The following is a 13,470-nucleotide window of genomic DNA, read 5'->3' as shown; positions in this document are numbered from 1 at the left end:
AAGCAGGTAGCTTGACCTAAGCAAAGAGGAAGAGGTCATCATTCCCTCCAACCAAGCCAAACTCCTCTGAGGGGATAATGCAATTGGCTACTTGTCAACTTTTAATCTCCATTTGTAACTGGTTCTCAAACTTATCCACACACTACAGTCACCTCGGAAAATGTAAACAAACACATACTGATGCCTGGACCTCCCAGAGATTTTGCCTTAACTGGGGATACAGCTTGGGCACTGGATGTTTTAAAACCTTCCCAGGTGATTCTCATTGGCAGCAAAGTTTGAGAAGTACCCATCATGGGTCTCTCCTTCCTCAATCTGCAAAATAATAGATGTCCATTAGGATCACTGGGGGATGAAAAATGTCAGCATCTGAATCTTTTTTTTTTTTTTTTAAGTAGGCTCCATGCCCAGCATGGAGGCCAAAGTGGGGCTTGAACTCATCACCCAGAGATCAAGACCTGAGCTGAGATCTAGAGTCAGATGCCTAACTCACTGAGAGTCACTGAGCTACCCACTTGACCCTCAACATCTAGATTTTAGTTGGGATTTGTAAAGATGTGATTTTCTGCCTCTTTCACACCCCCTTCCTCCCCAGCCCAACACAAGGCAAAGGGGGAAATCAGGGGTAGTCAACCGCTTACATTTTAACCAAGGCTATAGAAGGTTCCAAGTCTATCAGTAACAGTGATCAGCATTCTCATGTTCCTGGTTGCCCAGGCCACACAACAGAGAGCACATGCCCTAAACCATGCAAAGACGCCAGACAGACTCTAACACAAGGAGATCTTTGCCCCACGCTGCCCCAAGAAGCTGCCATGCACCACTGCCCACGTGGAAGCTTGTTTCCAAGTGGACAAGGAACACTGGTAAGCTGCCATCCCTCAGAGAGGCCTGTGCTTGAGGACAGAAAAGACAGGGCTGTCATCTTGCTCACTAAAGCTGGGGCCATCCAAACTCTGGTCAAGGGCTCAGACTAAGTATGACTTGATCCCATATCAACAGACCCTTTTTCATGCACAGATGTCTCCTATCACTCCTTTTGGACAAAGACAAACTGACAAATGTGGAAAGGTAAAGGAAAAGAAAAGTCAGCTAGAGATCACTCTTGCCATTTTGATATGGGACAAATTTGTTATCCGTCAAATATCAAATTCTAGATCAGAGGTTCTGATGAATTGTCTACTGATCTCTAAAGAGACAGAGAAAAGACTGTTTCAAGGGGCTTCCAGAATTTGTTGAGCTTAGCTCTGAGCAGGATGGTAACAAAACCATCCTAGACAGAAAAGGTATCATGGAAACACAGGACTGGGAGCAGAAGACCTGGACTTAAGCCATCTCTCCCACTGACTAGTAACCTTAAACAAGTAGCTCTACTCCTCTGAGCCTTAGTTCCCTGCCCGGGCTCTACCTATCACACAAGTGGTGTGAGGCTCAGGAAGACCAGGTTTGTGTTGCTGGGTTAGCCTCGACTGCTACACCTGGGTAAAGCTGTGATAAGCAGGAGGCAGTCTTCTAGACATTTCTGCCTGCAAAAATGGGAGCTGTACAAACTCTCCTAAAAGGGGTGTTATCTAATTGGTTCTGGGAATCAAACTGGGACAGAGTAGACTAGAGAGTGTGGTCACTTTCAGGATTGACATAAGAAACAAGCTGGGCTAAATGACGATGGGGACTTCAGTATGAATTCTCAGCTGTGGTCCTAGGTCACTGGACACTGTGACTGGTTTCCCTTACCATCAATCTCTGGCTCATCTGAGCCTTTATTTATTTATTTATTTACTTACTTACTTACTTACTTATTTTTAAGACACACAGAATGTGGTTTTAAGGTAACATCAAACTGATTTCTAAGTTTTTTTTAAGCATTAAAAAAAGAGAGCATTAAGCATTAAGAGAGCATTAAGCATTTAAACATTAAAAAACTAGAAAGCAAATTCCTCATTTGAGGGTTTTTCTTCTTTTTTTCTAAGCTATAAATGACCCCACCAACAATTTTGACAATGAGTCATACAGCCCAGACATATATTGAAGCCTTTCCAAAAAGATGACCATACAGAGCCTATAACGGTTACGATCAATACGATCAAGGATCTCTGGGAGTCAGAGGACAGAATTTACAATCAGGTATCACAGCCTGTGCTTCCAGTCCGAGCCGCCAACCTGTAACCTGTCCCAGGGTAGAAATGAACCCTGTGCCCTAGGAAGTGGGGCTTTGTCACCTCTTCTGAATCCCTCTACTGCTACTACCCTTCACACCCTCAACCTAATGATGTCAGGAGCCGAACTTGATGAAGAGTGTGTTTCACAGCAGGAGACTATCATAGGCATGGAAAGGACTCCCTGGAAATGGCCACTTTGTCTCGCCTATATAGGTAAGGCACAAAAGCTCTCACCCATGCCCTGCCTGCTGACACATCACCGCTGTGTCAGGCTTTCAGGAGACTTGCTGGTATCCCACACTGGCAGCAGCAGTGGGACAGGAGCAGGTCTAGGGCCTGATGCAACGATGAGACACACACACACACACACACACACACACACACACACACACACACCAGAAAAACAACAGTAAAGGTATTTCCCAAAAAAAGCAAGCAGGGCCACTCGCCAGTCCCCTGCTGGCAACGTGCACACCCTAGGTCGTTTTTCAAAACTCCGCCACCAAGCCAAAGCCATGCAGGGCCACATGGGGCAGGGCAGCCTGGCCCAAGCACATGAAGGCCACAGGAAGTGCTCACTTTCTCCCAGTTGTTTCTGCAGCATCTGCAGCTCCTGCTGAGCCTCTGCCAAGGAGACCACGGGGGTCTCACAGCAGCCAAGGAGGGGAGGGCCAGTGGGGCTGAAAGGCAGGAAGCTGGGTGCTGCTGAGGGCAATGGTGCCTGGGGAAGGCTAACCAGCGTGGGTATGGAGGGAAAGTGAAGGCCTAGAAACACAGAGTTGGGAAGAAAGTAGACACGTCATTAGAAAGAAAGGAATGGGGAAAAGATGAAAATGAAACTATGTCTTGCCCTGATGTCTCCTTGGGGGGAGGCTATCATTCAGCATGGTGACAGCCAACAAGGCGAAGGGCCAGGGTTGCCACCCAAAAGCCGGGCTTAGCGGACCCCTCCTCCTTCTTCCTCGCCGGGGGCTTCCGGCATACATACTCTATGCTCATCTTGGAAACAACTGGCTAAAGCAGGCAAGGTGGCATAGCTGTATCCCAGGCAGCTATGAGAGCCTTTCCCAGCTGTCCCAGGCACGGAGGAATCAGGATGTCCGCACGTTAATGTTCCCAATCACCCCTGGGTGGGAGTGGGTCCTTGCCCCTGTGACAAGACTCCCTACACCTGGAACTCCTCTGAGAGTATGAGGGCTCACCCTGAGGAGGGCAGAAGCGGGCTAGGACTGTGGGGAAATGTGCATTCCTCATGTGTGTCATTCAAGTCTCATGGACACAAACCTGAGAATCTCAAATCAACGCATTCATTCACCAAAAGAAAAATCAAGGTCTTGGTAAAGTGACTCAGACACAAGAGCTTGCATGCTGGTCTGGGCATCCAAATCACTTGGGAAAAATTCTTAAGGCGTGCAGTTGCTTCAGGCTCTGTTCTAAGTCATAAACTTTGGGAGGAGGGCTTGGAAACTTGCATTTAAAGTAGATCTCCAACAGATGACCATGATGTAGCCCATCTATGAACAAGTCTTTAGGGACCCTGGGACATTCTGATGTCTGAATCTATCTTCTCTTTCCTAAAAACAGTTATATGGCAGGAAGCCTGTGGAGGGAGCAGAAACCAAGACTGATCTGTGGAGAATGCCTGCCGTGGAAAACAATGAGTACATTCTAATCACATCCCTCGCGCCAGGATGCTGATACACTGTCAGAGAAACACTGCGAGGACTCCCACATTGCCCAGTGACACAGGTCAGGCATCCTTCATGTAGGCATTCTGATTTTAAAACCCCTGGCCTTCTGCTCCGCTTGACCCCAGAGCATTTGCACAGGTGTCTACAGCACTAGGCAAACAGGTTTTCCCCATGACTCCCTGGGCCAGCTGCTGCCTACTCTGGCCCAGAAACTTCGAGCCCCAGCTCAGAAAGGGTCAGAAACATCGCCTTCTTAAGATTTTGGCTGATGGGCTCTCAGGAGAAATGGGAGCCACAGAAGGACAGCACTGTGCCTTCTGCGGGCACCTTATGACAAACCACACCGAGGGCAGCCAGCTGGTTGTGGCAAGGGGTAGGAGGCAGGGACAAGGCTTGCCTTCTTCTTGCCATCGCTGGTGTGGGGCTCTAACTGAACAGCACACTCCTGGCAATTAGCTTGGGGCAGCTAAATGAAATATACCCCTCCAACTGGCTGCAGGACAGGCACTACATACGTATCAGGAGCTGCCCAGCTGTTCATAAATCCATGAATGAATGGCTATGTAATGTGAACAGAAGCTTGCAGGATCCTGAAGCATCCCGAGTTGTTGCAGAGGCTTGCCCTGAAGATAAATGGGTAATGCTTCCAGGCTAGCCATGAAGTGACTTTCTTTTTGTTCTGTGGTGACTATAATCATGGGAGAGACCTCTTTTGCCTCTTTGCTCCCCAGAGTGAAATGAAAGAAAGAAATGAAAATGTTTACTTTAAAAGGATTCGCTGACTACTGGTCAAAATTGGTATTCTGATCAAAGTCTACTGCAGATCTCTGATTTGCCTAAAATATTTAGAACCAAGAAAATGCAGACACAATTGGTGGACTAGGAAGGCCTCTTGATTTCATCTAGGATCTGATGCCTAGAAGCCTCTGACAGTGGAAACATTCGTCCCTGAAGAAAAGTCAAACAGGCTGCTGAGGGAGAGGAGACAGCGCTCCCGCTGTGTCGGCTGTCGCATACCTGGATGGGCCTGGTTGGCCTCCTGGGGGGGTTTCTGGGGAGCTGGCAAGCTGATGGGGTTGCTGCTGGGTTCGGCCTTAACCCCCCGAGGTGCACTGGTTGCTGATGGCTTAGAAGACAGTACAGCAGAATGACTCGAATGATGGATGGAATCTACAAAACCCATGAATGAAAGAAAATGTTTGGTGGTCGACAAAGAACTGGAATCTGGCCTTCTATTGAGCCAGGGGTACCAGGGCAGGGCCTGGCTTTCCGGGAAAGCACCAGGCACAAACACTGTGAGCCGTGTTCATTTCCTTGCTTGCAGATAGCTTCTTGAGGGAGGCAAGCCACCTTAGGGGTGAGAGTGGGGCCCAGACCCAGAAACCATGAAAATGGCATTTCCAAATGTACCAGGTGGGAGCGACAGCATCCGTGACTGCTGACAGATACCCAGGGGACACTAGTTCAGGACATGCCGTGAGCAAGACCTCTGCAGGAGGGAGATGATGTCCCATTTGAAGAAGGAAGTCAGACAGACAGTCTGTGCTCATGAGACAATGGGGAAGAGCCTGCCTGGATGTTCTCGCTCTTCCCACTGTGCTTCCCCTTGGGTCTACCAGCTTGCAAATCCAGTGGAGACCTTGAAACAACCCCTGGAGTCAGGAGCAGAGCAAAGATCCTGAGGCACTGGGGCCTGTACTTGGGGCTTCGTCCCAGGGCCACATTCAGCCTGACACACACCAGGGAGGATCTGCAAGGCCTGGCTAGAGAAACAGGAGGTTACCTGAGTGACCACGCAGAGCCTTCTTCTCTTCGTAGTGTGTGTACTCGCTGGCTACATCCATGTCAGAGCTGGCTTCCAGCTCATCGGACAGGAAGGACGATCTGCTGGGAGAGCGCTGGGAGTCCGACAAGTCGTGGCTGCTGGAGGGCGTGAGGGACCGGGCGTCCAGCTTGGCTTGCAGGACCTCGATCACTTTCTCCTTCTCCTGCAGCTCTCTGCTGAGCCTAGTGGGGTGGAAGGAGACAATAGGTGAAGCCAAGGGCACTGGCCCAACTTGTCCTGACCGAGGCACATGGGAAAAGCCACCTAAGTCAAGGGAACCATTCCTGTGAAGAACCATCAAGATAGCCTATCACTGATTAGGGGCGGAGAGTAGGTGGGGTGCAGTGGGAGAAAGAGGGGCAATCACTATCCAGGGCACTGGCCACGGGAGACGCTGGGAACTAGCAGAGACTCAGCCAGCCCTGTAAGGCACAGCTGCTCCAAGTGCGGCCCCAAGAACTGCTGGTTACCAGTCTCCAAGAAGGTAAGGACAGTAATGGAAGGTAAGCGGTGACAAACATGCAGCAGTCTGGCATTGCCCTTGACAACCGAGAGCAGGATGCGTGGAATCATGTGGATGATTGAGCTACAGCCCAGGTATGTGTCCGGGATGGATTAGCAATGAAAACGAAACGAAAACGCTTTGCTCTTCACCGCAGGGACTTGGAGCAGCACCACGTGGTCTAAAGCAGGCTTCTGACAGAGAGGGGCTTAGACTAGAGGCTACAGCTACGGATTTTGAGCCCATATTTTACTGTACACGGTAAGATTCTCTGCAGTGACTCATTGAAAACTGGTTCATGAAAGACCGTAGCCTCCCAGGAGTCTGCAACGCCCAGGCCTTTCCCCCACCTCCCCACCCCCGAGGAACTACATTATGGTTCTTCAATTCTTTTTTTCCCCCGGGGGAACTGGACAACTACCAAATGAGCTGCCAACGTAGCTTAGGGTAAGCCAACTCAGCAGCACAGCCTCATCTTTAAACACCCAGGAAGAAAGCAGAGGAGAGCCTTGGGGGTGCCAAGGACCCCTGGAACCTGGTTAGTTTACTGTTGGATCAGACTGAGTCTAGGTTACCAAGCCTGGAGCATAATTACACAATAGAAATCAACAGAATTATAGCAGAAGAGAGGCTAAAGTGTCTCATGAATAAACGAACATGTTATAATCAGCATTTCCCTGCCCCAATTTGTAAAGTTACAGTCACCCTGGACCCCTTGGGCCTTGCTCCTGATTCCTTTATCAGATCCTATTTCAAGTTACCTGAGGGCCAGCGGTTCAAGTCCAGCTTGATCTTTCTCACTTTTATGATCCTCTGTAAGCCAAATTTAGAAAAACATGGTAAGAAATTAAATAGATTCCACTTCCTACATTATAAATGCAAGCATCTGTGGGTACAGAATGGTGATTCCTCTGTATATGTCCAAGACATGTAGGAGAATTACTTGGAAAGGTTGCAGATTGTAGCCTCAGAGGGGAGACCTGTGGGCTCTCTTGAACTCACCAGGCAGATCTCCCCTGACCTCGTGATCAGCCTCAGGACTTCCTCTACCCTAAATCAATGCAAAGAAGTTTGAAGCGCACTTGCTCGGCTTCTCTCTGGAATATTCCACCTTCCAAGCCTGTCACAGACTCACTCCCAGATGCATGCTCTGTGTCCCATCACAGCATTCATGGAGAGCCCACTCTTGCTCTAAGAGATGACAAACCATCCTGTCCCACCTCTGCACCTGCCACCAGTGTGTGGGATGGTTGGCCCCCAAGACTGATCCCACTATCTCTTGGTACTCTCAGGAAATGTCTTCTAAGTAAAGAACTCAATAATAACCCATATTCCTAGCGTTGCACTACGACATTCAGTGCCCAAACTATGTCCAAAGGGCAGGATGCTTTAACTATACTGGAATTATATTTATGTATGACACCATGTGATAAACAAAGAGACAGTGAAAGGCTAAACTATTGCCCAAAGCAAATTAATGGCGGCATTCAGGCCACCACTGGGGTCTTGCAATTCTCAGGTCAGGTTCTTTTCACTATGATGACATCCTCCGATCTCTTCTCCCTTTCTCCCCCTTAGCACTGGATGGACACAGCCTGCTTCCCTAAAAGTCACTTGCCATGAGTGCTCCAGTTTCTGCCATTGCAATCATGACCTCCGAATCCTATGTTTCTCCTCAGTGTTCCCCACCAACCAGTCCTGACCCGGTAATGGCCCCAGGAAATGAAATGGAACGGGACCTGGATTAAAAGACTGTGGTGGAGGTGTGGTGGCCACCTGGGGCTCGGGTTATGGGAGTGACCGAGTGTGTGTCAAAGCCCTGTGGCCAACTTACTGGTGCTGAGTTTGCTGGTAAGCCTCTCTGTTAGCTGGCTTCCCTGGGCAAGTTGCTCTCGGAAGCTCTGCCCCAGATAGTAGTCAATGTCATTGCTCCTAAGAAGGTCCTCAAAAGATTTTACTGTATCTTTCGCATGCTGGGTGAGAAGGTAACAGATGCCTCTCCCTTCTCGTATCTTCTGGCGTAGGTACGACAGCTCTCGGGCCTGATCCTGAATCAGGGAATCATATTTCCTAATACACGAGAGAAGAGGAAAAAGTAAGAATGAAAAGGAGTGAAAGTGAAATTACGGGCCTTCAGTAGAGATTTCCGTGAGAACATCTCAAAGGAGCTCCCCAGGCTCGATTCTGGCGCAGAAACTAAAGTATATAAGAGTAAATCCCCCTCTGATACATGATGTCAGTTTAGCAATTTAGTGGTTCTTACAATGTTTTGTGCATGTTAGCCTTATGTCCAGGAGAATCGTAGGTCCTGTGGAGGTAAATATGGTGCCCAATTTTACATTCCTCATGGGACTAGTAGAGTGTAGATTCACAGCTGATACTTAAGAAACACTAAATGTATTTATTGAGTAGATATTCAATAGACATAATAAATAAAAATAAGTTCAGTGACTAGAATCACTTAATCCTGGGACACCTGGCTGGCTGGCTCAGTAAGAAGAGCTCACAACACTTGATGACAGGGTCGGGAGTTCAAGCCCCACGTTGGGTGGAGACATTATGTAAAATAAATAAATACATAAACTTGGAGGGAAAAAAGGAATTACTTAATTCTAAGTCTAGATAAGATCTTTCATGCCTTCTATTTGGAAGATCATCTCTATTATGGCAGACTGTTTTGCCAAGATGGCCATTACATTCCTGTTCCACATGTTGTTTTGCCAATGTGCCTTTGCTCCTTCTCTCATTGGCAGGTAGAAGCTGTTCTCCACCTCCTTAAATCTAGGCAAGCTCTATGAGCACTGTGACTGAGGCAATAAGGGAAGCGACACTGTGTTAAGTCTAGGAGTTGCTCTGAACTGTCCTGGCAACTTCTACTTCCACTCTGTTGGAAGCCAGCCACCATGCAGAAGTGGAACAACCTAAGACCACTTGAGAGGCATACCCCAAGAAGAAAGACCCTGGAAGACAAGAAGCCAAGGGGGGAAAAAGAGAAGGCAAGGAGCATCATATCACCAGACACGTGAAGCCATCGGATTGCTGCCCCGGAAGGGACCCCCAAGCAACAGCCATCATGCTGAGCCCTGTAAATCCACATAAATTATTGTTTGAGGCCACTAAGCTTTTGCATGGTTTGGTACTCAGTGCACATAACAAGGACAGATACCCAGTGTCTTCCAACACAAAGTATTATATTCCAACACAAAGTCATACTGAGAGCTTAATGTATGTTAGGCAATTTTGATCACTTGTACTAATTCATTTAAACCCAGTAACCACCTGTTGAGATAGGTTCTCTCAGTCTCCTCATTTAATAGGTGAGGAAAGAGCCCAGAAGTTCTAAGTAAGTTTAACAGCTAGAAAGTGCCAGAGCTAGGATTCAGACCCAGGCAATCTGACTCCAGTCTTCCTACTACACCACATATCCAGTCACTTTACTAATAGATTCCTGAGAGGAAATCCCAGAGACCTGGTGTCTCCCAAGCAAGGCCTACTGACCTTTCTTTGGATCTAGGCCTAGCATTGAAATAGGCACTCTTCTGATCGCCTTATTGGGTTCTCTCTTCTACTGCCTGGGCTAGCCCACCTCCAACACAAACTTAGACATTTTCAATCCTATCGGGGTCCAAAGATTGTCCCCCTTACCCAGGCCAGGAGGCTGATCTCAGTTCCTCTGCCAGCTTCCCTTCCACTCCAGTTTTTGGGAGCTGGGCCTCTAGCTGGGATACTCTCTGGATCAGACTCTCCAGATCCTTTTTAGCCTGAAGCCCCGGGGGGTAGAAAGCCCCAGTGCCATCAGACAGCCACCCCTCATCCTCATCAGTGACACTGTGAGGTGAAGATCCCTCGAGGGTGTCAATGGCCTTCAGCTTTCGCGGTCTCTCCAGACTAGATGAATAATCACTTGTAACCGAGAGAGACCGGACCCGGCTCTTGAGGTTCTGGATGATCTTGTTGGCATTCTGCAGCTGGGCCTTCAGGTCTCTGATGTCCTTCTGCAGGAGAGAGATGTCTTCCGACTTTCCATATGCACGGAACTCCTCCTGCTTCCCTCGAGAGCTCTCCAAGGGCTTCTTCCCTGGGGGGCTAGCCGCTGAGGAGCCCAGGCGCCCCTCCAGGGCTCTTTCCCTGAGGCTGTTGTGTTCCTCACACTCTGAGAAAAGACAAAGACATCTTCCTGAATAAAACTACACGTGCTGCTGAGGCTTGGAGACAGGTCTGGTGCCGGGGATAGGAATCATCACTAAAGTGAAAGTTGAGGCGGTACTTTATTCAGCCATGCTTTAACCAGCATTCAGACATGGTATTTCCACCCACTCAACAGCCCTGCAGGTCAGGAACCAGGTACAGTCACCTCCCACTGCCCTGAGTGTTTTTTATATTCTCAATTTCAGTTTGGTGGGTGTACCTACAAAGTCCTTCTAGGATGGAAAAACAGATTTTTTAGCTTAGGGTTTACATGTCTCCACAAGCTCATCTGGTCTCTTCATTAAAAAGTAAGCCTTAGATGATCACCAGTTGGACAGAACTTTCCTTCTTTTAATCAACAGCAGTATGTTATAAACTAATTAGAGACATTCCCACTCACACTCAGCCTCGTGTTGGTCCAGAGTTCTCTGCCAAACTTCCTATGCCTCACTGGTCCTGGGTCCCCTCGGCCCTACTCCTCATTAGGTGTGGGACTGGCCAGCAGCTACTGGATGGGAAGGCTGACTCCAGGAAGGCCAGGTGAGCCCTGCCCTTGTGTTCCTACCAGGACTGGTGCTCTCCTCACGCTCAGCTTCATTTTCACTTCGGCCACAGGTCTCATAGCCCAGATCCTGGAGGTCCACCTGCACCTGCTTGCTGTCCTGCTTCACCAAGGATTCACCTGTTCAGGAAGAGACAGAGGGTGTCACAGAGGCTCTCAGAATGTCCCACGTACTCCCTCAACCTCAGGGGCACATGCCCTAGCCCTCAAGGGGCAGGGAGTTTACAGCCAAAGTGGCAAGTGGGAGAAGAGACCACTCACTCCATGCAGGACTTCCTTCCACCAGGATGAGCTTCTGTGTGCCACTGGTAATCTCACCTACAACAACTGAGGCTTTGTGGGGACCAGATATCTTTATGTTGGGTATTATATATATTATATATATTAACAACCCTAGAAGCCCCCAGGAAACTAGCAAGTGCTTTATCCACAGAGGCTCAGTAAATATGTAAATGTGGCTGAACTAATTTAGAGTCCTAAAACATCAAGATCTATACAGTTCTATAAGATAGCTACTAGCCCACAGCAAATATCATCCTCAATGGGGCTCACAGCCTTCCCGTTGAGATCAGGAACACGACAAGGATGCCCACTCTCACCTCTCTTGTTCAACATAGTATTAGAAGTCCTAGCAACAGCAATCAGACAACAAAGAGAAATAAAAGGTATTCAATTGGCAAGGAAGAAGTCAAACTCTCTTTCCTTGCAGATGACATGATACTTTATATGGAAAACCCAAAAGACTCCACCCCCAAACTACTAGAACTCATACAGCAATTCAGTCATATGACAGGATATAATGTCAATGTACAAAAATCAGTTGCTTTCTTATACACTAACAATGAAAATACAGAAAGGGAAATTAAAGAATCAATTCCATTTACTATAGCACCAAGAACCATAAGATACCTGGGAATAAATCTAACCAAAGAGGTAAAGGATCTGTACTCGAGGAACTACAGAACACTCACGAAAGGAATCAAAGAAGACACAAAAAGATGGAAGACCATTCCCTGCTCATAGATCAGAAAAATAAACATTGCAAAAATGTCTATACTGCCTAGAGCAATCTATACTTTTAATGCCATTCCAATTAAAATTTCGCGGGCATTTTTCAAAGAGCTGGAGCAAACAATCCTAAAATTTGTATGGAACCAGAAGAGATGCCAAATTGCTAAGGAAATGTTGAAAAAAAAAAAAAAAACTGAGGGCATCACATTGCCTGATTTCAAGCTTTCCTACAAAGCTGTGATCACCAAAACAGCATGGTACTGGCATAAAAACAGACACATAGACCAGTGGAACAGAGGAGAGAGCCCAGATATGGACCCTCAACTCTATGGTTAGATAATCTTCAACAAAGCAGGAAAAAATATGCAGTGGAAAAAAGACAGTCTCTTCAATAAATGGTGCTGGGAAAATTGGGCAGCTATATGTAGAAGAATGAAACTCGACCATTCTCTTACACCATACACAAAGATAAACTCAAAATGGATGAAAGACCTCAACATGAGGCAGGAATCCATCAGAATCATAGAGGAGAACCTAGGCAGTAACCTCTTCGATATCGGCCACAGCAACTTCTTTCAAGATATGTCTCCAAAGGCAAAGGAAATAAAAATGAAAATGAATTTTGGGGACTTCCTCAAGATCAAAATCTTCTGCACAGCAAAGGAAACAGTCAACAAAACAAAAAGGCAACCCACGGGATGGGAGAATATATTCGCAAATAACAGTACAGACAAAAGGCTGATACCCAGGATCTATAAAGAACTTCTCAAACTCAATACACACAAAACAGATAATTATGTCAAAAAATGGGCAGAAGACATGAACAGACACTTCTCCAATGAAGACATACAAATGGCTAAGAGACATATGAAAAAATGTTCATCATCACTAGCCATCAGGGAGATTGAAATAAAAACCACATTGAGATATTACCTTACACCAATTAGAATGGCCAAAATTAGCAAGACAGGAAACAACATGTGTTAGAGGGGATGTGGAGAAAGGGGAACCCTCTTACACTGTTGGTGGGAATGCAAGTTGGTGCAGCCTCTTTGGAGAACAGTGTGGAGATTCCTCAAGAAATTAAAAATAGAGCTTCCCTATGACCCTGCCATTGCACTACTGGGCATTTACCCCAAAGATACAGATGTAGTGAAAAGAAGGGCCATCTGTACCCCAATGTTTATAGAAGCAATGGCCACGGTTTCCAAACTGTGGAAAGAACCAAGATGCCCTTCAACAGACGAATGGATAAGGAAGATGTGGTCCATATCCACTATGGAGTATTATGCCTCCATCAGAAAGGATGAATACCCAACTTTTGTAGCAACATGGACAGGACTGGAAGAGAAGATGCTGAGTGAAATAAGTCAAGCAGAGAGAGTCAATTATCATATGGTTTCATTTATTTGTGGAGCATAACAAATAGCATGGAGGACAAGGGGAGTTAGAGAGGAGAAGGGAGTTGGGGGAAATTGGAAGGGGAGGTGAACCATGAGAGACTATGGACTCTGCAAAACAATCTGAGGGGT

General features: G+C 47.2%; 1 protein-coding gene across 32 annotated transcripts in view; it reads right to left on the bottom strand.

Moving 5' to 3' along the window:
• LOC132001388 (myomegalin-like) overlaps positions 1-13,470 on the bottom strand; it is a 217,780-nt gene that overhangs the window by 18,782 nt on the left and 185,528 nt on the right. For 21 of the 32 annotated variants that reach the window (XM_059375904.1, XM_059375903.1, XM_059375933.1 and 18 more), the window contains 7 exons: positions 10,931-11,047; positions 9,823-10,330; positions 8,012-8,247; positions 6,939-6,990; positions 5,634-5,857; positions 4,868-5,020; positions 2,739-2,924 (listed from right to left, as the gene is read on the bottom strand). In XM_059375904.1, the coding sequence (XP_059231887.1) occupies positions 2,739-2,924; positions 4,868-5,020; positions 5,634-5,857; positions 6,939-6,990; positions 8,012-8,247; positions 9,823-10,330; positions 10,931-11,047 (1,476 nt within the window). The remainder of the gene's footprint in view (positions 1-2,738; positions 2,925-4,867; positions 5,021-5,633; positions 5,858-6,938; positions 6,991-8,011; positions 8,248-9,822; positions 10,331-10,930; positions 11,048-13,470) is intronic. The other 11 variants (XM_059375915.1, XM_059375931.1, XM_059375932.1 and 8 more) reach the window with 3 other exon arrangements.

This window comes from Mustela nigripes, chromosome 14, assembly GCF_022355385.1.
Source record: "Mustela nigripes isolate SB6536 chromosome 14, MUSNIG.SB6536, whole genome shotgun sequence".
NCBI lineage: Eukaryota > Metazoa > Chordata > Mammalia > Carnivora > Mustelidae > Mustela > Mustela nigripes.
The sequence above is the reverse complement of the archived record's forward strand: the minus strand, read 5'-3'. Positions and strand labels throughout refer to the sequence as shown.